The 22,815-nt window shown below is 39.7% G+C and overlaps 1 protein-coding gene across 5 annotated transcripts in view; it reads left to right on the top strand.

Moving 5' to 3' along the window:
• Positions 1–22,815, top strand: part of SLC4A4 (solute carrier family 4 member 4) — a 432,895-nt gene that overhangs the window by 232,471 nt on the left and 177,609 nt on the right. For 3 of the 5 annotated variants that reach the window (XM_066280763.1, XM_066280765.1, XM_066280766.1), the window contains exon 6: positions 2,530–2,709. In XM_066280763.1, coding sequence (XP_066136860.1) covers positions 2,530–2,709 — 180 coding nt within the window. The remainder of the gene's footprint in view (positions 1–2,529; positions 2,710–22,815) is intronic. The other 2 variants (XM_066280764.1, XM_066280767.1) reach the window with 1 other exon arrangement.

Below are 22,815 nucleotides of genomic sequence, written 5' to 3'. Positions count from 1 at the left end.
ATACTCAGAGCTAAAAGCCATTGTCAAACCAAAACATTCCGATGGGAGAGAAACTCTTCCTGCCCTGCCTAGCCTCTACCAAGTGACCTGGCATTATGTGACATTTTGACAGAAATGTCTGTGTAAGGTATGTGATGGGAAATCCTGGATTCGGCCTCTGCTTGGCTCCTGAATACCTAGTTGTACACTCTGGGAAGCATTAGTTTCCGGCCATAGGCTGTGCGGCCAATTCTGTGAGTCTTGCTTTGCAAAGATGAGCTGCTGAGAGGTATATAGTATGCCCGAGCAGATGCCCTTGAGTCTTTCTAACTTCTCTTAACAAAAGGCTGGAAATGCTTAGGAGATGCTGTTGTCCCACCAGCACCAGTCAATTTCTTTCCCGATTTTTAAAAGAGAAGAGCTCTTGTTTTCTTCTTCATTTTTGTATACTGAGAAGTTTGCGCAATGGGAAAATATTGATTTGTGCTAGATGCACCCATGTACCTGAACGATGGACATGGGATCCATTGTTCTGGTTCTACGCAGGGAATGCTCTCTACCTCCATGTGATGAGGTAGTGCCCTGCTATTGCACATCTTGCACTGATTCTGTGATGTTTTGTCCCGAGTCCTATTTTAGACAGAGGAAATGTCAAATTGTGATGTGACTGGGGCAGGGTGCGCCAGGCTATGCTTGTGCCATATTGACATGCTGATTTGTGAGAAAGAGGGTTTCTTATTTAAAATTTTTTTCTCTTTTTATTGAATTCATTGGGGTGACACTGGTTAACAAAATTATACAGGTTTCAGGTGCATAATTCCACAACACACCATGTATACACTCTATATTGTATACTCTGGTTTCTCTTCAGATTGCATAAATCTTTTGCCTTTTTAAAAAAAGTTTTTAATTTTAATTTTTTTCAGTTACAGTTTACATTCAGTGTTCTTTTTTTTTGTTTGTTTGTTTTTGTATTAATTTCAGATGTACCGCGTAATGGTTAGGCATCTAGGTTACAAAGTGTTCCCCGTGATATTCCCAGTACTCACCTGGCACCATACATAGTTACTACAATATTGACTGTATTTCCTGTGCTGTATTTTACATCTCCATGACTGTTTTAATATCTATTAGAGTAAGACTTGTCCTTCAGCAGAGCCACCCATGGAGCAATTTCTAAGAAACACAGTTAAAATCATTCTTAATAAAAGAGCTCATAGAAAATTTACTTTTTATTTATTTATTTATTTTTCTTTCTTTCTTTCTTTTTTTTTTTTGTATTTTTCTGAAGCTGGAAACAGGGAGAGACAGTCAGACAGACTCCCGCATGTGCCCAACCGGGATCCACCCGGCATGCCCACCAGGGGGTGATGCTCTGTCCACCAGGGGGCGATGCTCTGCCCCTCCGGGGCGTAGCTCTGCTGCGACCAGAGCCACTCTAGTGCCTGGGGCAGAGGCCAAGGAGCCATCCCCAGCGCCTGGGCCATCTTTGCTCCAATGGAGCCTCGCTGCGGGAGGGGAAGAGAGAGACAGAGAGGAAGGAGAGGGGAAGGGGTGGAGAAGCAAATGGGCGCTTCTCCTGTGTGCCCTGGCCGGGAATCGAACCCAGGACTTCTGCATGCCAGGCCGACGCTCTACCACTGAGCCAACTGGCAGGGCCCGAAAATTTACTTTTTAAATAGTAAGACTAAGATATTAACATTTTATAAAAATTCTGGTCAGGTTATACTTTAAAATGACTAATGGAATATCTTGGAAAGACTTGAGTTGGATCTAAACAAGAATAAGCCTTGTCTACGACCATACCACCCTGAATGCACCTGCTCTCGGACACTAAGCAGGGTCGGGCCTGGTAGTTCTCGGGTGAGAGACCGCCTGGGAATACGGGTGCGATAGGTTTTGTCTTCGTGTTTATGGATAATCATCCCTTCCTGCATAAGACTGGAGGCATACTATTGCAGTTTAAATGTTTTTATTGGATTAATTGGTGTTCAAATAACCTGACATGGGGAAAGGTATTGTTTTCCTTTACTTGGTCCTATTATGTAAAGAATATACATTACAGAAGAATTTGGGAACTAGATGAACAAAATCAATAATGTCAGTACTTTAAATTTTGTATGTTCTCTTCAAGGTTTTTTTTTTATATCATTTATATTTCTGGCATACTTGCTGTGATAGAGTACATGAAATTTCCTAACCTTACCTTTTTTTTCTTAATTGAAGAATATAAATTACTGATTTATTGTGTTATTCATAGAAGAATTGATTAATGTGAATTCACTATTAACTGGGATAAAAAAATGAACAAGACAAATTTTCCTCTCCAGAAAATATAATTAATATGGGAATATTTATAACTCAGTAATGCCAATATCCCTACACCCTGTACCTTTTACCCTTCATATAAAGTGGGAAGTTAAAAATTTGGAAAACAGTATATTGATATTAAATATGAGGATGACATCTATAAAGCTAGAGTAAAGAATTAGCTTTGTGGTCTTGTGATTGATTGACTTTTGTTTTTGTTTTGCTTTGTTTTTGAATCAGAGATGATTGTTGACCATCAGATTGAGACAGGCCTTTTGAAACCTGACCTAAAGGACAAGGTGACCTACACCTTACTCCGGAAACACCGGCATCAAACCAAGAAATCCAACCTTCGATCCCTGGCTGACATTGGGAAGACAGTCTCCAGTGCAAGTAGGATGTTTACCAACCCTGATAATGGTAATGCAGGGCCGACTGGCTGCTGCTCTGTTCACCGGTCTCACTCACCTTTACTCCATCGCTTGTCATCATTTTTTTAACCCCCTCTCCCTATTTCTTCTTTTCTCAAGTTCACGTGCCACAGCCATTTCATAATGATACTTTGTATCCAACTGGGTAGGTCTGCAAGACCTGTTGGAGAGATTTCAGTGGTTATTGTAGGCTGCAGATACCAAGATGCCTTCCTTGCTCCAAATACATCTATTCTGATGGACTGAGATGGTTTGGTCATAATGCTATAATGAAACAACTGAATATTTGAGATGACTCAGCAGACTTGTAGATTACTGAGTACATCAAGGACTATACTTTTGACATGGTAGTTTGTCAGAATTAGGAGGACAGACTAAGATGTAAATGCTCTGAAATGTCATATTACTTGCTATGTGAGCTGGTGGTGTTCAGCCTAGAAATGATCATCATCAAAATAAGGCTCACTATTATTTTTCTACTGATAAAACGATCTGTTCTTTTATTATCTTATTTTAATAGTTAGGTGTGAGAATAGTGATTCAAGGTGGATATTAATGTCATTATATAGCAACAGGAAAGATAGTGTGTCTTATTCATTATTTTCTGTTGCATTTACCAGAGTTTTCTGTAAAGTGTCTGTCTTCTGTGCTGTTTGTCTTTGTTTCAAATAGATTTCATGATTGGGTACAATCTGAGAAGGGAGAAGTTAATTTCCATGGAGTATTGGAAAGTGAAGGCATGGTGGAAAGATTGGTGAGCACTGAGCTGGTAGAAGCAGGTCTCTCCCATCCCACCCCCAGTCCTGTTTTTAGTATTAAGAGGAATGAATAGATCAGAGGCCTTCTAATTCACTGCCCTCAGCTGCGTTTTCAGAATAACGTGAAACACTGTCACCGAGAAGGTGCGCTAACTGAATTGTATAAACTGAGTTTTAACTCAGTCGCTGCATTTCTGGTAATTGGGTTTTCTGACTAAATATTAAAATGAATAGTAGTGTAGAAGAAAGTTTACTATTTGCAAACTTTCTCTGATATATTTTTGAACCATTCCATCGCTCTAGTTTCTTAATGAGTGTTGAGTTTTGTTTTTTTTTAGTTCTTAAATAGAACTAAATGAAAAGTTCAGTTTTATTGAGGAATATATACTTTTTAAAAAGCAAAACCAGTTATAAATAGACAAAATAAAAATGTTCTTAATTATAAAAACATTCACAAAAGAAAGAATGTAATCTAGAACATTCCTATTATAACTTGATGGTTCTGCCATTGCCTGGAATATTCCTGCTGATCGGAAATGTTCTGGTTTTTGTAGGTTTTTTTAAATTGTATTTTTGAAGAGAGGCATTATTTAGTGGCTGGGAATGTTATGGGATGAAGAAGTTATAACCGATGTCACAAATATTTTATTTTAAAAGCACTTCTTGTGTTAAAAATTGTGACCATTAAAGTAAAATTCTGTCTTTTCTATCTTACTATTTTCCCTCTTGCACAAAATGAAATGACATGATTTGAAGATTTTCTTTTTTGTCACGAAGTAGGTGGTCGTATAAAGAGCAAGACAGTGCGTTTTATTCAAATATTTCTGTCTATGCAAAGCAGAGAGGAATGGCTAAGACACAGGGAGGGCGCCTTCTACCAGTGCGGTGTGAGCCTCCTTTTCCTGGATGTGCAGGCAGAGTAGAGACCGGGAAAAGATGGGTGTCGGAGGCCAGGTCTTTTGCTTTAGGGGAAAGTATCTGAATGTGGATTACAATTAATGAGTTGATATCGCTCATCACTCGATCTTTTATCCTATCAGTAGATCTGTGTACTTCAGAGGAAAGTTGGAATTGCGGCCGTCTTTCACCTTTTCTCTTATGAAATGTTATTTATATATGCTGGTCAGAAAGCAAATAGGAGGAGCTGGCAGACCTTTCCTTTCTGTCTCTTCAGCGTACACCCTGCAGCATGGAATTTGAGGCGGCCTCTTAAACATGTTATTATTGATCCTTGTGCGACCTGACTCCTCTTCAGTATCCAGAGGCCAGATCTGGCTTTGAGAGATTCTATAGTAATGAAGTTCATGTGCCTGCAAGGTTCACTTTTGTAAATTATCAGATGGAAAATTTTGGGTTTTCTAGAGGCACTTAACTTATAAGTTTATACAGTTGCCTTTGTATGTTAGGGTTTAATTACTTAATATTCTTCAGATAAATTTCTAAAATAAAGAACTATGGAACTCTTGCTACTATTTTAATAAACCAGAATCTTATATTTATTGCAGTTAGAACTAGATTCTGATATCTCTAATGTAAAACCTAGATGAACTTGGCATGATCTAGAAAATATACTCAGTGAAACTGTCAGTTTAGTTAGGAGAGCAACAATATAATGAATAGCTGAAATCTATGAAGATACTTTAAAGTTGGAAAGTTTTTATTTCCCTGTGGCATGCTGGAGCCACCTCCTCTCTACTCGTAAGTGTTGTTACCAGGAATTTTGTGAGCTGGTTGTTAAACATAACTATTATTAAAAATTAAATGATAGAGATATAAACATGTACTTAAGTAATTATATTAAAGGTGAAGTTAATGAATACTCAGAATTTATCACTTCCTTTTATTTTACTGTATTTTACCATAGTTTATGCTTTTTTTTTTTTTTTGTATTTTTCTGAAGCTGGAAACCGGGAGAGACAGATAGACTCCCGCATGCGCCCGACCGGGCACATGCCCACCAGGGGCGAAGCTCTGCCCACCAGGGGGCGATGCTCTGCCGTGACCAGAGCCACTCTAGCGCCTGGGGCAGAGGCCAAGGAGCCATCCCCAGCGCCCGGGCCATCTTTACTCTAATGGAGCCATGGCTGCGGGAGGGGAAGAGAGAGACAGAGAGGAAGGAAGGGGGGGTGGAGAAGCAAATGGGCGCTTCTCCTATGTGCCCTGGCCGGGAATCGAACCCGGGTCCCCCGCACGCCAGGCTGACGCTCTACCGCTGAGCCAGCCGGCCAGGGCTACCATAGTTTATGCTCTTGAGGCTGTTTACATCTATTGTGTCTGTGTGGTAGCAATGCTAGAAAGTGACATGCCACTGTGCACCTCTTCCCAACTCTGCACACTGTGACTTCATATGTGTAATTTGAAATCGACCATGATGATAATATTTATACCATATGAATCAGCAAAGGCTACAAATCAGGGTTTGATTTATTGGTACTTGTCTCTAGACTTAAACAAGGGATGAAGAATGTGCTAATAATGCAGATTCAACTTAAAAGTATATACCATCTATAGTTATTTTAGTCAGCCTCGGTACTATAACAAATTAGCATAGACTGGGTGGCTTGAACATTATATTTACTTCTCACTGTTCCAGGGTCTGGGAAGTCCAAGATGAAGGTGCTGCAGATTTGGTATTTGCTGAGGGCCCTCCTGTTAACTTGTGGATGGCTGCCTTCTCACTGTATTTTCACATGGCAGAGAGATGATCTTTTTCCTGTCTTTTCTTTTAAGGGCATTAATCCCATTCAAGATGGTTCTGTCCCCATGACCTAATTATCTCCTAAAAGTCCCACCTACTAATATCATGACATTGGCGTTAGGATGTCAAGATATGAATTTTGGGAAGATACAAATATTCAGTCCATAACAGCAATTAAAATGTGAATAGCGCAAAGAATTGAGGAAATACTCTTTCAGTATTCAGTTTTGCAAAGGCGTTGCCGACATTAATGACAGATGAGTGAAGTCTGACTTGTCTTCATTGTTTTACTTTTGTCTTAATGTGTTAGCATGAATGATAATGGATATTCAGTATGTCTATTGGAATATAGACATATTAGCATGAATGATAATGGATGTTTAATATGTCTATGCTTGTTTGTCAGTTGTTACTATAAGTTGGCTACAGATCAATTTTGGTAAAAATCAACAAAAACATTCTATGAAAATCATCTGGCTATTGGTAGGCAATTGCAAGATTATTGAGTGTTTTATTATTATTTGTATGTGTGCTGTACACCCTTTATATTAGTAAAATTTACCCCCCCACACACACACATTTTTCCTCCCTGCTAGAGAGCTGGTTTTCAAAAATTTATCATCACATTCCCTACCAGTACAATCACTGTATATCCACAGCTAAAGACTAACTCTCGTATTTAAGGTTCTGAAGTGGTTTGTGTCATTCAAGACAACTTAGTATTTTTAAAAAGAAATTATAAACATTTTTATTTGTAATAAATTAGGGAAAAATCAGGCTAGTTTCCAAGATGCTAATTATTGTGAAATTACCACTTGTCTGAGACGTTTGTAAATTCTGATGGACATGTATGCCAGGTACGAAATTTGAGGCAATTTTTGTTAATTTCTCAATATATTAATTGAGGCATTTCTATAGAGTTAGTGTTGATCGAAGAAATTAATGAGGTTATAATTTCCTCCGGTGCTGGATTTTCCTTTACCTACTATATTCTCACTTTTTCCAGATTGAACCATATGAAATTGCCATTTTTGGGGGGTAAGATAAAGTTGACTGTCGGTAGTTTCATGTGGTTCTGCCTAATAATTTCATATGATATACTTAGGTTATAGTTCTGTATTATTGTGGTTTACTATGAAAGAATAATATGTAAGCCTTTCTAGTATTTAAAGTAACATTAAGTCCTTTCTAGTATTTAAAAATCAAGTAAGATGTATTTAGCTTGCTTTTTATTAGAAAGTGAAAATTTATACTTAATTGGTATTCATTCAGTAAATATTTAGTTGTTTATGACAAGGTTGTCTGACAATTCTGTTTAAAAAGCCATGGTTTATAGGATAATTAGATTTAAAAAAATCATTTACCATTTATTTACATGGAGACTTTTGCTAGGTATGATCTGAGCTTAACAAAGATGAATGAGACCTGACTTGAGGACCAGGGTCACTCAGGAGCCTTAATTTGAATGTCCAGCTTTCACTACCTTGGTGGAAATTTGGGCGAAGCTATTGTCAGTGTATCCTAAACTATCATAAAAATCAGTTTCTTTCCCTGGCTGGTTGGCTCAGTGGTAGAGTGTCAGCCTGGCATGCAGGAGTCCCGGGTTCGATTCCCAGCCAGGGCACACAGGAGAAGCACCCATCTGCTTCTCCACCCCTCCCCCTCTCCTTCTTCTCTGTCTCTCTCTTCCCCTCCCGCAGCCAAGGCTCCATTGGAGCAAATTGGCCCGGGTGCTGAGGATGGCTCTGTGGCCTCTGCCTCAGGTGCTAGAATGCCTCTGATTGCGGCAGAGTGACGCCCTAGATGGGCAGAGCATTGCACCCTGGTGGGCATGCTGGGTGGATCCCGGTTGGGCACATGCGGGAATCTGACTGCCTCCCCATTTCTAGCTTCAGAAAAGTACAAAAAAAATCAGTTTCTTGCCCTCTGTGGTCTGGGAGTACAGATACTTTTGACTGGAAAGTGACTGGCCATCCAGTCAGACCTACAGTTTGAATGTCATTTTTTCCTAAGACAATTTCTTGGCCTCTTATTCATTAGTTGTTGTTTTTTTATTAGAAATATAATTCAGGAATCAATTTTAATATCTATAAAACAGATAAAAGAAATTAAATCACATAATATATGTAAAATGTTTAGAATGGTAATTGGCATATGGTAATCACTCAACCAGTGATATTAAATTATATGTGATATGTTTAAAACACAATTAAGGAAGAGGATTTTGTGTTAAGTAAGAGTGGTTTTTGGAATGATATTTGCTCTGTAGCTTACTATTTGGAAGAAATTTACTGGTCTGTGCTGATTTATTCTCTCTGCCCTGAGGTAAGTGGTATGCCTACCACAGCAGCAATGGGAGAGGTCGGAGCCCTCTGTGGTCACAGTCCTCTTACAGAATATCTGCCCCTGTCATTGGGTTTACGTTTTGCTAGGCGGCTGTCGGGGAAATACTGAACCACACTGAGAACCCCAGACCTAGACGAGGAGTGAGGAGAGGCTGTCCCTCCAGCGAGGCAGCCAGCTCCCAGGCCCCCTGCTGCTTCCCGCAGGCTCTCTACTGGGGACACATAGCCTCTTATGTACTATTTACTGGGATATAGACTGCTCCCGATCCAGCCTTTGGGTTTTATCTCTAACTCACCACTATTGTTTTTTCGTCAAGTTTGAGAAATGCGATCCCCTTGCTCCCACTACTTGTTGCCACCACTTCTTTCTCTCTGGATTCCTTTTTCGGTGTGATCTACCAGGCAGGATGCTGCTGCCTCGCCTTCCACCTCATGGCTGTTTCTGACGTAAGTGCACAATCCCTTCAGGTATTGTAAAAAGTCTGTTGCTGTTACCTACAGTGACATAGATAGCAGTTAACAACACGGGACAAACCATGAACCATGGAAAGAAATCGATTGTTTTTGTTAATAGTAATTCTAGGCTCCATGGAAATGTCAGTGGGATTAGCGAGGCTCTTGTCACTTTGGATCTGATTTGAGATTAGGTGTCTTCAGGCTGTTTGGTTTGGATATTAGGTCAGGCTGCCTAGATGCTGACATGTGGTGGCACTGGCTGGGACCATGGCCAGGTTTGGCCGCTTTCTCAGTCTCCTTAGAAATTCTTAGCTTTTTGTCTGGGTTTTGGATTCCAGCTTATCTTCATTGTCTCTGCCTGGGTAGTTCTATTTTGTGACCATCCCCTCCCCACCCCTCCATGTCCTTTAATTCGGACATAGTCCCTGAATCAGCGGGTAAGGCAAGCATGTCCCTGCCCTCCCTCAAAGATTCTGGTCCTCTGAAGCAGTCCGTCATGCTTCCCTACTTCTGAGATGGGTCGGTCGACAACTTAAGATGAGTCATCTTCCCAGGTGCCTTTCGGCATACAATCAGCTCTCTCCAAACCCAACAGCATCCATCCATCTGTTTTGTTCAGGACTCCAGTTCTGCATTCATTTGCATAGCACAGATGAACGTCCTGGCCCAAACCCAATGACCAAGCTCTTCTCAGCCTTAGATTTAATGAGCCATTCCATGGAAAGTTTCTAGAAAACTACCTGAAAGAAAGTGTTTCCTAATAACAGTAGTTATTGTTATTGTTTTTATTATATTTCTAATTCATTTATCAGACCCCATGCTGATCTTCCTTTCTGTTCCCCACGCAGGTGACCCATCTTCCAGATTTATAGTGTTCAGATTTTGAAATAAACACTAACACATTTTTCTCCAAGGGTCACTCCCTCCCAGTATGTGGTAGTCTGTTCTGCTCTTTATGACAGTGAAGATTCAGGCATAAGAGATATCACAAACCCTGGCCAGATAGCTTGGTTGGTTTGGGCATTGTCCCGAAGTGTACAGGTTATAAGTTTGGTCCTCAGGGCACATACAGGAACAGATTTATGTTCCTGTCTCTCTCTCTCTCTCTCTCTTTCTCTCTCTCCCCCTTTCTTTCTTGCTAAAATCAATAAATTAAAAAAAATTTAATTAAAAAAAGATATCACTAAAGTTGAAGATTTAGATTTTGACATTAAAGGCTTACTTTATAATCTTCTTGAGGACCTGGTGCTATCTTTTCCAAAGCCTTCATTCTAATAATGGACTTATACTTAGTAGTAGTGTGATTTTGAGCAATTTAAATAACCTTTTTGAGCCTCAGTTGTTATATCTATAAAGTAAGGGTGGTAATGTCTTATTCTGTGTCTACAACCAGGATTAAGATACCTTTGTGAAAATATTTAAGTATAACATGAGCTATACTTGTAAGGAGCAGGTATTATTTAGAAATATTTTAAGGGGCAAATAGTGCCTTTCAGATTTAAAACAGAGGGCAGAGCTTCAAGTCGGCACCTTTATTTTGTATTCTGTTATTTTCTGTATCACTCAATTATTTTCTTCCACTATACATATGAAAACATTCTTGGAGTTCTATTTTTTAAACAGTGTTTTTGTTATCAACTTTCTAGATGCCAAATAACATGAAAGAAGGTTTCAATTATGAATTTTATAATATTTTAAATTTAGAGTATGAAAATTGATCAGTATGTCTGAGCAAAGCCAGTTTTTAGCTCTCACTAAGTAATATACATATAACAGGCTGTTACCCTGAACTAAACATACATTAGAATGTCACTAATTGCCAGTCTGTTTTACTTAGCCATAGTCTGGGGTGGATGGAATGGTTCTCTTTGTGTTATCCTACTACACGTAAGTTTACTCTTCTCTATTTCTCCCTCTCTGCAAAAAACCACATACTTAAAGGGCCCTTCACTGATTTGCTTCTGCCAACCCTGAGCAAATTTTCTTTGAAGGCTTAAGGTCCTTGATAAAGCTGCCCTTGTTAAGTTTTGTTGTCTCAAGCCTTACTGTCCTCTAAGAGAAGACAGGAGTGTAGGCGTAGATCTGGGGTCACGTCCTGGTCAATCTGAAAGAGAAGTGGCAAGAAGAGTAGAGGGAAACATAGGCACACCCGAGGAAAGGAGGAAAGGCAACATAAAGACATAAGATATAAGCATTTTACCAAAAGAAATAAGGGGGAATAAAATGAAAGCCTTCCAAGATTGATTAAGCATGCCTCATTCTCCTCAGTCCCTGTTTTAGTACAAACACAAAGGGCAAAGAGGAGATGAGTTTTAGGTTTGTGAATTTGATATCTTAAGAATCATATTTTAAATTCAGAGTAGGCTAAGGTTGTGTCTGTAGTGTTTTCCAACACCCTTCGGATGTTGAACAAAGAAGGCATCATTTTGTCAATGATAATAGTAGTAATAGTAATGATAATAACACCTCCCATCAATTGAGCACCTGTTATATACCAGACATTGTTCTCTACCTAATGCTTATATCATTATCTCCATTTGCAGATGAAAAACCTAAAGCTCAGAAATGTAGGATAACTTGCCCAAGCATAAAAAATGGAGGAGCCTACTTACTTAATAACAATATGCTAATTCAACTACAAAGGGTAATGAGTTTCCTCAACTGTAATTTATTTTCTACACATCAGTGAATCCAAGTCTCTCTGAGTGACCCTGTAATGGTGAAGGACTATGGAGGTCATTCTATTCCTAGGCAGAAATATATGAGGAACATGGCAGTTGGATGTCTTTATTGGCTTTTCCAAATGGAATTTGTAGACAACCTGTCTCATGTTTACACATCAAATGCTGCTATACTCGGGTTAAACTTCCTGGCTAAATAACAGTGTGAAATGCATACTAGGTGCTCAGTAACCATTTGATTATACAACATTGCAAACCTGAGTCTTAAACTTTAACATAAGTAAAATTTATTTGCTTTTTTAATAAGACTGTTAAAAAAAGAATTTTTCAAGAGCATTGTTTTGGTCTACTTGCATAATTCAAATAGGGACACCCTTCTCACTTGAACAGGTTTGGGATTGATGGTTTTAGACAAGTTGATTCTCAAGGGAAGCATGAATCATCAAAAAAAAAATGAGGTGCTCTTCACACCATCATTTTCTACAGTCTAAATATTGACAACCATCACCCCAAAATTTTAGAGTTAGATATCTTTCCTTATCAAGTTTCAAGAATATAAATCAGTTTCTACCTGGTTTATAGGCAAAAGTGATTTGAAAAAGAACTTGTAAGACAGAAGCAAAGCTAAGTTGTTTGTTTTGTAGCTTAAATATAGAAGAGATACAATAAAAGCATTATTTGGAAAAGGTGTTCACTAATATATTATCGCCATGGTATAATTATAGAAAGTTCAGTTCCAGCTTTGGGAACAACTTTTCAAAATTTTCCCTTTGAGTAACTGTGAAGAGAAGAAGCAACATGAAAGTGTTACAGAGTTTCTATCTCTTTCTGCACAGAAGTATGCTTAGGGTCCAACAAATCAAAATGTTGGAATTTGCCAACAAGTAATGGATGCTGTGAGCCTCCCAGTTTTCATGGTGCAAAGCAGCCAGATGGCTCCAGTCAGCTTTGCTAAAACCCAGGTGCCAAGTCTCTATGGGCAGTTTCATTTTCATGGCTGTCTTTGGAGCCAGGTTCTTTGTGCGTGTGTGCCAGGCTTCACTCCCCCGTTCTCTTGATGGTGAGGCTTAGTGTCAGTGGAGACTGTCTATGCAGAAAGGAGTTTCCAGCTTTAGTTTCCAACAAATAACACGTTGACGTGTCGAGCAGAGGTGAGAGAAGCTACTGGGAAAGTTAGTTATTAGCACCTGAGTTTTGGAGCAGCTGCTGATCTCCTGTATTTACTTTAGGAACAAGCCATGGTATCAGTGAGATCCATACTGATTAGAAGCTAAAGAGTGTGAATGCTCTGTTGAGTTTACTTTGTATTACCAACCTCTGTCAGTTCTCATCGACCTGGGATTTCAGTCGGTTCCTGCTTGGGCCCAGACCAGTGGCTGCCAGTTGTCTAGCCTCTTTCATTTCCATTAGCTGAGCCTGAAGGAGCATTGGCTCTTGAAGCAGGTCACTTGATTATCAAAAGAAACAGGAGATGAAACTTGATTCAGTATGGAAATATATATTTCTAAATGCCTCCCTCTTGACAAAAGCAATTTTGGAGTAATCTCAACTGGTTCATTTCCCTTTATCATTTTTCTTAGTGCAATAAAAACTTGCAAAGAAGTTCAATTATGGGAAACAATTAAAAACCCAGATTGCAAAGAGAAGACATCAGATTTGCCTCAAACAGGTGCTGGCACAGATGGCCCACTCACAAGTGCTGGCTTTATTTACAGCATTTAAACACAGACAGATAAATTGACAAAAATGTTTCTAGATTTTATAATGTGCTGAATGCCCAAATTTGGCCATAAAATTACATTAGCTTGTAAATGATTCAACTTAAAACTTGACCTCCCAAATCTTCAGTTGCCTTAAGAAGACCATTTGTTTGCCCTGTCATTTGTAAGCTTATGTGAATAGATTCTCTAATCTTTGCTTTTGGTTGGATATGCTTTGTTTATTGCCTCGATCATTAAGTGACTGTCTTCAATATTAAGGGAGAAAAAGTCGCTCACACTGAATTGTATGTAGTGTGATGGTTAGATATTTACAACCTCATTGTCCTTCCCTGAAGGATAATTATGCTGCCTCTTTCTCACGAGCCTTAGAATGAGGCATTTCATGAGAATAGAAAAATAGATGACATGAAACCCACATAAAACTGTCTTCAGGCCAAAGTTGATGGTGCTGTCCAGTTGGCAAAGAAATAGCTGGAGGAACCATGCTATGTACATATTTAGCCCGCATCATTATTTTGTCTTGGATGTGGTCTAAGGTTTGGCATGAGTATACCAAATATTAAAATTATAGTAAAATAAGTATGAAAGAAAGGGCATCAGAAATAAGGAGTAACATGCATTTATTTCTCAATGGGTTTGTATTTAGGTATTGATGTATCTGTATCCCAGTCTCATGTTTCTGAAGGGCTGAAAAACAGTGGGCAAAAGAAATTGTATATCAGTTCTGTATTCACCAAAGAAAATATTTCAGGAGTGGAAGTATGGAATGTCTTTTCTACATTTGTGCACAAGGATCTATACAAGGGTCTGCTGGGTAGATCATAAGAAAGCTCCTTACTAATGTAGCCCCCCTGCTCCCATGCTTCACAAAACTGTGACTTCCCTGTGTGTGTGCTTATGTGCTGCAAAATTCTTAACAGTCTTGACCTTACATTTTGAGATTAATGTTCACTATGTGAATCTTTCCTCTGGATACAATCCTTATGTTGTGCATTAGAACCACAGGGCAGATCGTGCACTGGTACTTTGGGAGCTACAGTGACTGAATGTGATCTTTTAAAAGTCTTCTTCATTCCGTGCTGGAGTTTGTTCTATCAAAGGATGCACAGTCACGGGAGGTGGTGTGTGTGGATGTAATATGTCATTCTTCTTTAACCCGTTTGTGTGATTTGCTTTAGTTTTTTTTCTTCTTAATTAATGCTCCATCCTCATCCTTGCTGTGACTGCTCATGTGTCCTCCTCCTCCTCCCGTCTTCTGCTTCTGACACTAAAGCCCGCAGCCCACTTGAGAACTCAGTGCCCTGCCTATCAACCCACACCTTGGACGATGACCCTCGAGTGCGGCGCACTCCCAGCGTGGGATGGCTAAGTAAGTCGATGTCTGGGGAAAGGGCAAGGATGGTGGCGGTGGCGGGCCTTGGGAGGGGAGGACCGAGTGGGAGGCATCCTCAGAATGTCTGAGAGGAGAAGGCTTGCAGGTTCCTACACTCACAGTTACTGATATTTTTCTTCTACTACCTGACTGTGCATTAATAATGCATTCCCTGGGTGATCTGCTGTCTGGGATTCAGGTTGAGTACCTTGTAAGGAAGTTGGAGAGTGTGAGATGCAGGGTCAGCCTGGTACTGGGAACGCCTCCTTCATGGAGCACTTCTTGAGACCTGGTTTCCTTTAGAGGATCCTGAGGAAGATACTGGAGGTGAGATCTCTGAAGGTAGTTTGAAAGCATTCCAGTGCTGGGTAAGAGGAAGAACTTACTAAGTTAGTCCAAAAACAAACAAACAAACCAAATTTCCAGTATATGCCAGGAAGGCAGTAGGTGTTACAGACAATGAAAAAAATATTATAAGGCAGATTTTTTTTTTTTTTTTTTTTACAGAGACAGAGAAGGAGTCAGAGAGAGGGATAAATAGGGACAGACAGACAGGAATGGAGAGAGATGAGAAGCATTAATCATTAGTTTTTCGTTGCGACACCTTAGTTGTTCATTGATTGCTTTCCCCTATGTGCCCTGACCGTGGAGCTACAGCAGACCGAGTAACCCCTTGCTGGAGCCAGCGACCTTGGGTCCAAGCTGGTGAGTTTTTTGCTCAAGCCAGATGAGTCTGCGCTCAAGCTGGCGACCTCGGGGTCTCGAACCTGGGTCCTCCGCATCCCAGTCCGATGCTCTATGCACTGCGCCACCGCCTGGTCAGGCTATAAGGCAGAATTTTTATGTTTTAAAATAAAAAGCTTTATGTTACAGAGACAAGGTTTATATACCTAAAATCCAAAGAGAAAAATATATACAAAAAAAATAATACTTTCCCCTAAGATTTTCAAATTTGTTTAAATGATATAAATGTTAGTTGTCAAGAGACCTATCCATGGTGACATCACTCAGCTTTTCACTGTTTATTATTACCTTAAACCTATTGTGTAAGCATTTTACTATTTTAATGTGAGGACATTTCACTTTCCTAGAAAGATGTCTTTCTCCAAAGACTTGGTGGGAAACATCTTAGTTCATCCTAAAATGGTGTTTGTTGTGATACGTTATTCCAGGGCTTTTATCAGCGTAAATTTGACATTTTTAGAAACTATATCAGTAATCTGTCAGTCCACTTGGGATATAAACACATCAGGTATTTAGAGATGAGTCTTTTCCCTCAGAGTTTGTCCTTTTTTTTTCTTCCCCCTAATGAGGGAGGCAGGACATAATAGATAACAATTGTACAAAATGCTCAGTGAAATGGCAAAAACACATGCATGCTCACTCACACACAGGAGATTATGAGAACATCTGCTCTGCCTGGCCTGGGAGTTGTGATGGTAGAAGAGACTTTTGGAGGAGGTTATTTTGGGGCTAAATCTTAAAGGAAAAGTAAGAATTTGGTGGTGGGAGACTCAGAGGAAGGGTGCTTTATTGTACTATATATTTACTTTGTAATGATTTATGTTATTAAGCAGGTCTCATTTTACCTAATAATAAATGTTGCAAATATTAATTCATTACCTTTTGGGTACAAACCCTGAACTAAGTACTTCATGAAATATTATTTAATTTTCTGAACAATTCTGTGGAATGGCTATTGATATTATCCACATTTTACAGGTGAAGAAATGGGGCTCAGGGAGCTTTAGTAACTTGGCCAAACCACACAGATACTGAGTGTCTAGGGCAGGACTTGAACTTTATCACATAGTAGTTTTGTCTATAACGTTGGTGAGTGATGTCTTATTGAAATTAAAGTATAGGAAATACACATGGTTAGATTTCCAAAAACATCTACTGCCCCCACAATGAAGCTTTGACACTGTTATGATTTTCTCTGCAAGGATCATGTATTCCTTTTAACAAATTCTTTTTTTTTCTCTCTCTCAGTGATGCCTCTTAGGGACAAGTAAGTTTAGGTAAGAAGTTTAGTCATTGGGATTTGGAGTCAGGCAGGATTGGATTTGAATCTTTGCATCTACATTTGCTGGTCTCCAGGTATTGGGCAAGTTATTTCTCTACTGTAAACTTGGATTTCTCAACTATAAAACTGAGTTAATATTACCAACATTAGATTGTGGTGAGAATTAAATTAGAAATGTGTAAGACGTTTAGCATATTGCTTAGCTCTCCGTAAATCCAGCACCACTGTTATTGCCAAAGTGCTCATAGGAATTGCTCAAGAAACTGTAGCTGTTTTATCCTCTAAAAGTCTTATTTATTCCATGTCAGGCATTTAGACACTGGAACATTGTTGTAGATAAAGTGTCAAGAAAATTGACCCAAGTGTTCAGTTGGTTGATGGAAATATGACAACTTTTTGGAAATCAACCTAAGACCACACCTTGGTCAGTCCTTTTAAGAAAACACATTTTAGTCATAAGAGAGGATTCATCTCCTTGTCTATTTATGTGATATATTCTCTCCCTAAACAAACAGCTTTGTTGTATATAATCTTCCTCAGGGCTTCTTATTAACTACCACATAAATTCAATACATTATATATATATATACACACACACATATTAAATACAAAATTGTACAAAGTGGTGTGAAACAATCCTGGTTCTACCTACCTATCTACCTACCTAACTTAATTCTTATATTTTCTTAGTTTGAACCTATAGTCTAATCAGCTTCTATTTTCCTTTTGGCTTATACTGTGGCAAGTCTGACTTCTGTGCCCAGTGGATTTCTCTGCCCTTCTAGGAATGCCTGTCCAAAACGGTTCAGTAGGGTCCGAATGAAGTTCCATTTTCTTTATAAAATAGTGCCAGTAAACACAAAAGATCTTTCTAGGTCTTAAATTCCCCTGTTCCTGTTGTCTGTGCCTCACAATAGAAGATTTGCCATATACAGCATTGTCTTATGTTGTCCTCTGATGCTGCAGTGTTTGTCTTATTTTATTTCAACTCTCTAGCAAAGCTCCCTCTAGGGCAGAAGCTGTATCTCCTGCTTTGGCGTGTCTTCCAGGGCAGGGTAGCTATTTGAAACAGGGGAGTTGTACAGTAAACAATTATTGATTCTGGACACTTTGACATTTCATTAAAAGCAACCAACAGCCCTATTTTCACTAGGGCCCATCTTGGCAACAGGAAACTATTAACCAGAAATAAATATTGTTTACTACTTGCAAAAACAATTTCCCCATATTTCTGCTCATCCTGACCTGATGAATTTGATTGCCAGTTTATTCTCATAGTTAACATGGAATTATCTTTCAAAAAGACCGCCAAAGTTTCAGCTAAAACACAGGTTTGCAAAACAATTTTCCAATAATTTGATCTTTCAGTGTTCTTTGCAAGATATTTTCAGGCTTAGTGTGACTCGAAGTAACAAACTTCCTTTAAAAAGCGACATTTAAGGTTACTTTTGGGGAGTAAGCTCTCATCACTTTTACACTGTGTGCTTCTTATCTTAGTTGTCACCTGAGGCAGATAGGAGCTTACAGCTCTTATCCATTTCAAATGTTGCCAAAGTATCGAATTAGAAGTTGGAACAAAACCAAAAGTGATTTTCTCTTACAGATCTCACTGGCAGGTCTGAAAGCAGCACGAGCCACTGAAAACAAAAGAGAAAGAAGCTTTCACCTCTACTTTTTGGGACAAGCTAATACCCACCTAAATGTTTTGCCATCATTAGACCATAGGAGCAGAGCCTATCTTGGTAGATGCAGAGTGGCTCTTCACTCGCACGCTTATCTGGGAATTCAGTTTGACATCTAACAGCTGTATCCTCTGAGCCCTTAGAAATCACATGTGTCCTTTTGCAGTGATTGGCAGTTGAGATCAGCTGTTCAGACTCTTAGGTCTGAACTTCAAAGAGGCAAGTGAGGTTTAAGGTTTTTCCTGTCATTGTCTGCACATTCTGCCACCAGCCTTCTCTTTGCTTTGTGTGGTGTTCATCTGTCTAGTTGCTAAATCTACCAGCAGAGACTTCCTGGTCTAGTTTAGGGTTTTGCTTTGAAAGTACTTATTATGAGGCCCTGGCCGGTTGGCTCAGCGGTAGAGCGTCGGCCTAGCGTGCGGAGGACCCGGGTTCGATTCCCGGCCAGGGCACATAGGAGAAGCGCCCATTTGCTTCTCCACCCCTCCGCCGCGCTTTCCTCTCTGTCTCTCTCTTCCCCTCCCGCAGCCAAGGCTCCATTGGAGCAAAGATGGCCCGGGCGCTGGGCATGGCTCTGTGGCCTCTGCCTCAGGCGCTAGAGTGGCTCTGGTCGCAATATGGCGACGCCCAGGATGGGCAGAGCATCACCCCCTGGGGGGCAGAGCACCGCCCCTGGTGGGCGTGCCGGGTGGATCCCGGTCGGGCGCATGCGGGAGTCTGTCTGACTGTCTCTCCCTGTTTCCAGCTTCAGAAAAATGAAAAAAAAAAAAAAAAAAGAAAAAAAAAAAAAGAAAGAAAGTACTTATTATGTTTAATGTTATTACAAGGCTAAGTTTAATAATAATACTGTCGTTCCCCCCCACCACCACCACAAGAAGCCACAGTGGTATAATTGTAGATTCTTGTTTCATCCTGTGAGCAAATTACATAGTTAACATTAGAATGGAAAAAATGGAATTGTAAGTGGGACTTTTTTGCTTCAACAAAACCTTTTGTTTTTATTTTCTTTTGGAAATTTCTGGAATTTAATTCTGGAATTTAACGTAACAATTCATAGTATTTCAACTGCTTGAAAGTTTACTGACTACATAAAGACAATTGCTGTGGCTGGAGATATTTCTTGAAAAGTCTTGGAATTTCTTCAGGAAAGTGGTGAACCCAGGGAGTTCACTTTAGTTAGTTCAAATCAACAACTACTCACTGAGCTCTTAATCTTCCAGTTACATAGTGCACCTGGAGAGAGAGCTGAGGGAAGTGTACAGGTGATGATGTCAGGGCGGGTGTGGGGGGGTGATGAACTACCAGAAGGACGAGGGCAGACCTGTCTGTCTACAGTGTGTGACACAGGGGCTTGCATTCTACTCCCTGAAAATGTTCATGAGAAGAATTGATAGTGGAGCATAACAAGAATTGGGGAAAGAGCTCTTCTTAGCGAAGACACACTTCCGGTGGCCTTAAGGGGTGGCTCATGCTTCCTTGAATAGAGATTGTAGGAAAACCAGGACGCGACATTGAAAGATAATGTTAGTCTGAGAGAAAAGTGTAAAAGCAACCAGGTTGTTGGGAAAGTATAAATAAGAGTAAGTTGCCACATTTGATTAGCAGAGAGGGCATGGGACCAGAACATTGGGTATTAAGGTAGCAAAATATTTGAGTTATTTTGTGGAATATCTGAAAACATTTTTTAGCATGGTGAGCTCATATACATATTAGGGAAATTGATCTGACAGGGGTTATATAAATGCAACAAAATGGGGGAAATGCTTGAGGTAGGAAGAGAGGTAGGAAGTGATTGCAGTAGACCAGATGTAGAGATTGAAAATGAAGATTGTGACTGTCAAATGGAAAGGAGGGGATGATGGAAGAAATGTAATAGAGGTGGCATTTGTAGGACTTGGCAACTGCTCAAATGTTAGGGGAGGAAGAAGGAGGACTCCAGGATGCTTCAGGTTTTGAGCTTGCCACCAGGGAGATGACAGGACACTGATCATGGAAAAAGGTGATGGGGTTTACAAGTATGACAGTTCAGATTTCTGTGCCTACCTTGCATTCTGTGGCCATCTTTGAAAGTACTTATTATGTTTAATGTTATATATCTCACTAAGATATTCTTAGATCATTTATCATGGGCCAGTACTTCTATTTCTACTTTATTACTCAGATCCATCTAAACCTACCTTGCGGTGGAAAATTACAACCTCAGCTACAGCTCTTATTGCCTAGTGAATTTAGAGCATTTTTATCTTGTTTCTGAGCATTTAACCTTCCATCCATCTGTTTATTTCTTCTTCAAGTTCAAGATTTGGACTTTTTTTTTTAAGAGAGAGAAAGAAGAAGGGGGGGGGGAGAGATACTGTTTTGTTATTCCACTTATTTATGCATTCATCAGTTGATTCTTATATGGGCCCTAATTGGAGATTGAACCCATAACCTTGAGTATTGGGAAAATGCTATAAACAACTGAGCTACTTGTCCAGGACAATCTGGGCTTGTTCTTCATTGGAAATATTATTTATGTCACTCATTGTACCATTCTCACATACATTTTGGCCTTTAAAGGGCAAAAGGAAATCCGAGAACAACTTTCAAAATTCTCTCACTATAGGTTTGTTTTTTTATCTTTTTTTTTTTTTTTTAAGTGAGAGGAGGGGAGATAGAGGGACAGACTCCTGCATGAGCCCTGACTGGGATCCACCCAGCAACCCTGTCTAGGGTTGATGCTCCAATCAACTGAGCTGTTTTTAGCACTTGATGCTGACACTCCAATGAGTTATCCTTAGCACCTGGAGCCAATGTTGGAGCCAAATGAGCCACTGGTTGCAGGAGGGAAAAAGGGAGAGAAGGGGGAGAGGGAGGAGCAGACAAGCAGATGGTCACTTCTCCTGTGTGTCCTGACTGGGACTCGAACCTGGGACATCCATATGCCAGGCTGACACTCAATCCACTGAGCCAACCTGCCTGGGCCACACAATAGCTTTTTATAGTCACAAATTTCAAAAGACTGCAGGAATTAAAATCTTTCAGGAGCTTGACATCTACATTTAGATATTTAAGTTAAGATAAGACATTCAGAAAATTTACGTGGTTTCCAAGAATGAGTTACAACATTCTTCAAATACAGATAAGACAGTCCTAACCACTTAAAAAAATTGAAAAGAAATTTAGTTACTATTTATTCTGAGCTACTTCAGGTCTCGTTAGTTATCTTATTGATATGTAATATTGTATTTACAATGGGCTAAAGTATATGCTGACTCTAGAAATCTATAAATAGAGAGAATCCAAGTGGAGAAAGAATAAAAACTTAGAAATTTTTTTTAAAGATTACTGGGGATTTAAAAAAGACTTTTAAGAGGCTCAAATTTGAAAGAACTTAGACAATCTGCTGGAATTATGAAATAGACTTTCTTTTTCCTCGAAAAAAAAGAGAGTTTGGTATCTGTGAATATTCAAACTTGTGTTTGGCAAAATGGTGATATGTAAATTATGTTCATATTCACACTCTCTCTCTCATCACCAACTCTGTCCCTTTTCCTGACCTTTCTGTTTTTTACCATCTTTCTCCCTTCCTCCAGACTTGGAACCTGATGGTCATCTTTGATTATTCACTCTCTCTCCCCCTCTACTCTCATTGGGCCACCCCCTGCGTTAACTGTTAGCACAGCACTGTTGTTTACCTGTCTGCATCTTCCTCTTACTGTCATTGCTTTGGTTCGCATCCTTCTTTCCTCCTGCTGAGTCTAATTCAGTAGCCTGTGATGGGGTCACTGCTTATAGTCAAACGTATGTAATTACACTTGCCACTCTGCTTCTAGTTCTCTTACCACATCTGGTGGATAAGTTACCTTCTCATGTGGAAATGGTCAATGGCGACTCAGTGCATCTCACACAACATCCAAACACCCGGGCCTGGTGTTCAAGGCTCATTGCACAGTGGACTTAAAGTCGAGTAAGCAGCATTTCATGCTACTGTATTTCCCTTATCTGTACTACATTTCTGCAGCTCCTTACCATTACTTCGATTTGCTGAATGTTTTCCTTTGTTAGTGTTTCTTTCCACTTGGAATACTCTTCTTCCTTCTGAGACTTTCTTTAAAAATTCTGCCTGTTGTTCAAGGTCCACCTTGGCCTTGATCTTGACCTTCCCAACTTGAGGTGCTTTCTCCTGACCTTAAACTATGAAAGCAACTGTTTTGAGACTCCCCACATGACATGTATCTCATTCTGCTTTGTGCTAGAATGTGCAGGTTTATATTTTATTGCCTTTACTAGCTATACATTTCTTAAGGGCAGCACCCTGGCCTGATTCATTTAGATGCCCTCTGTCACAGGGATGTCTATGTTTCAAGGGCTAAA

Source organism: Saccopteryx bilineata, chromosome 5 (genome assembly GCF_036850765.1).
Source record: "Saccopteryx bilineata isolate mSacBil1 chromosome 5, mSacBil1_pri_phased_curated, whole genome shotgun sequence".
In the NCBI taxonomy this organism is placed as follows: Eukaryota; Metazoa; Chordata; class Mammalia; order Chiroptera; family Emballonuridae; genus Saccopteryx; species Saccopteryx bilineata.
This window is presented reverse-complemented; position numbering and strand designations above follow the sequence as displayed.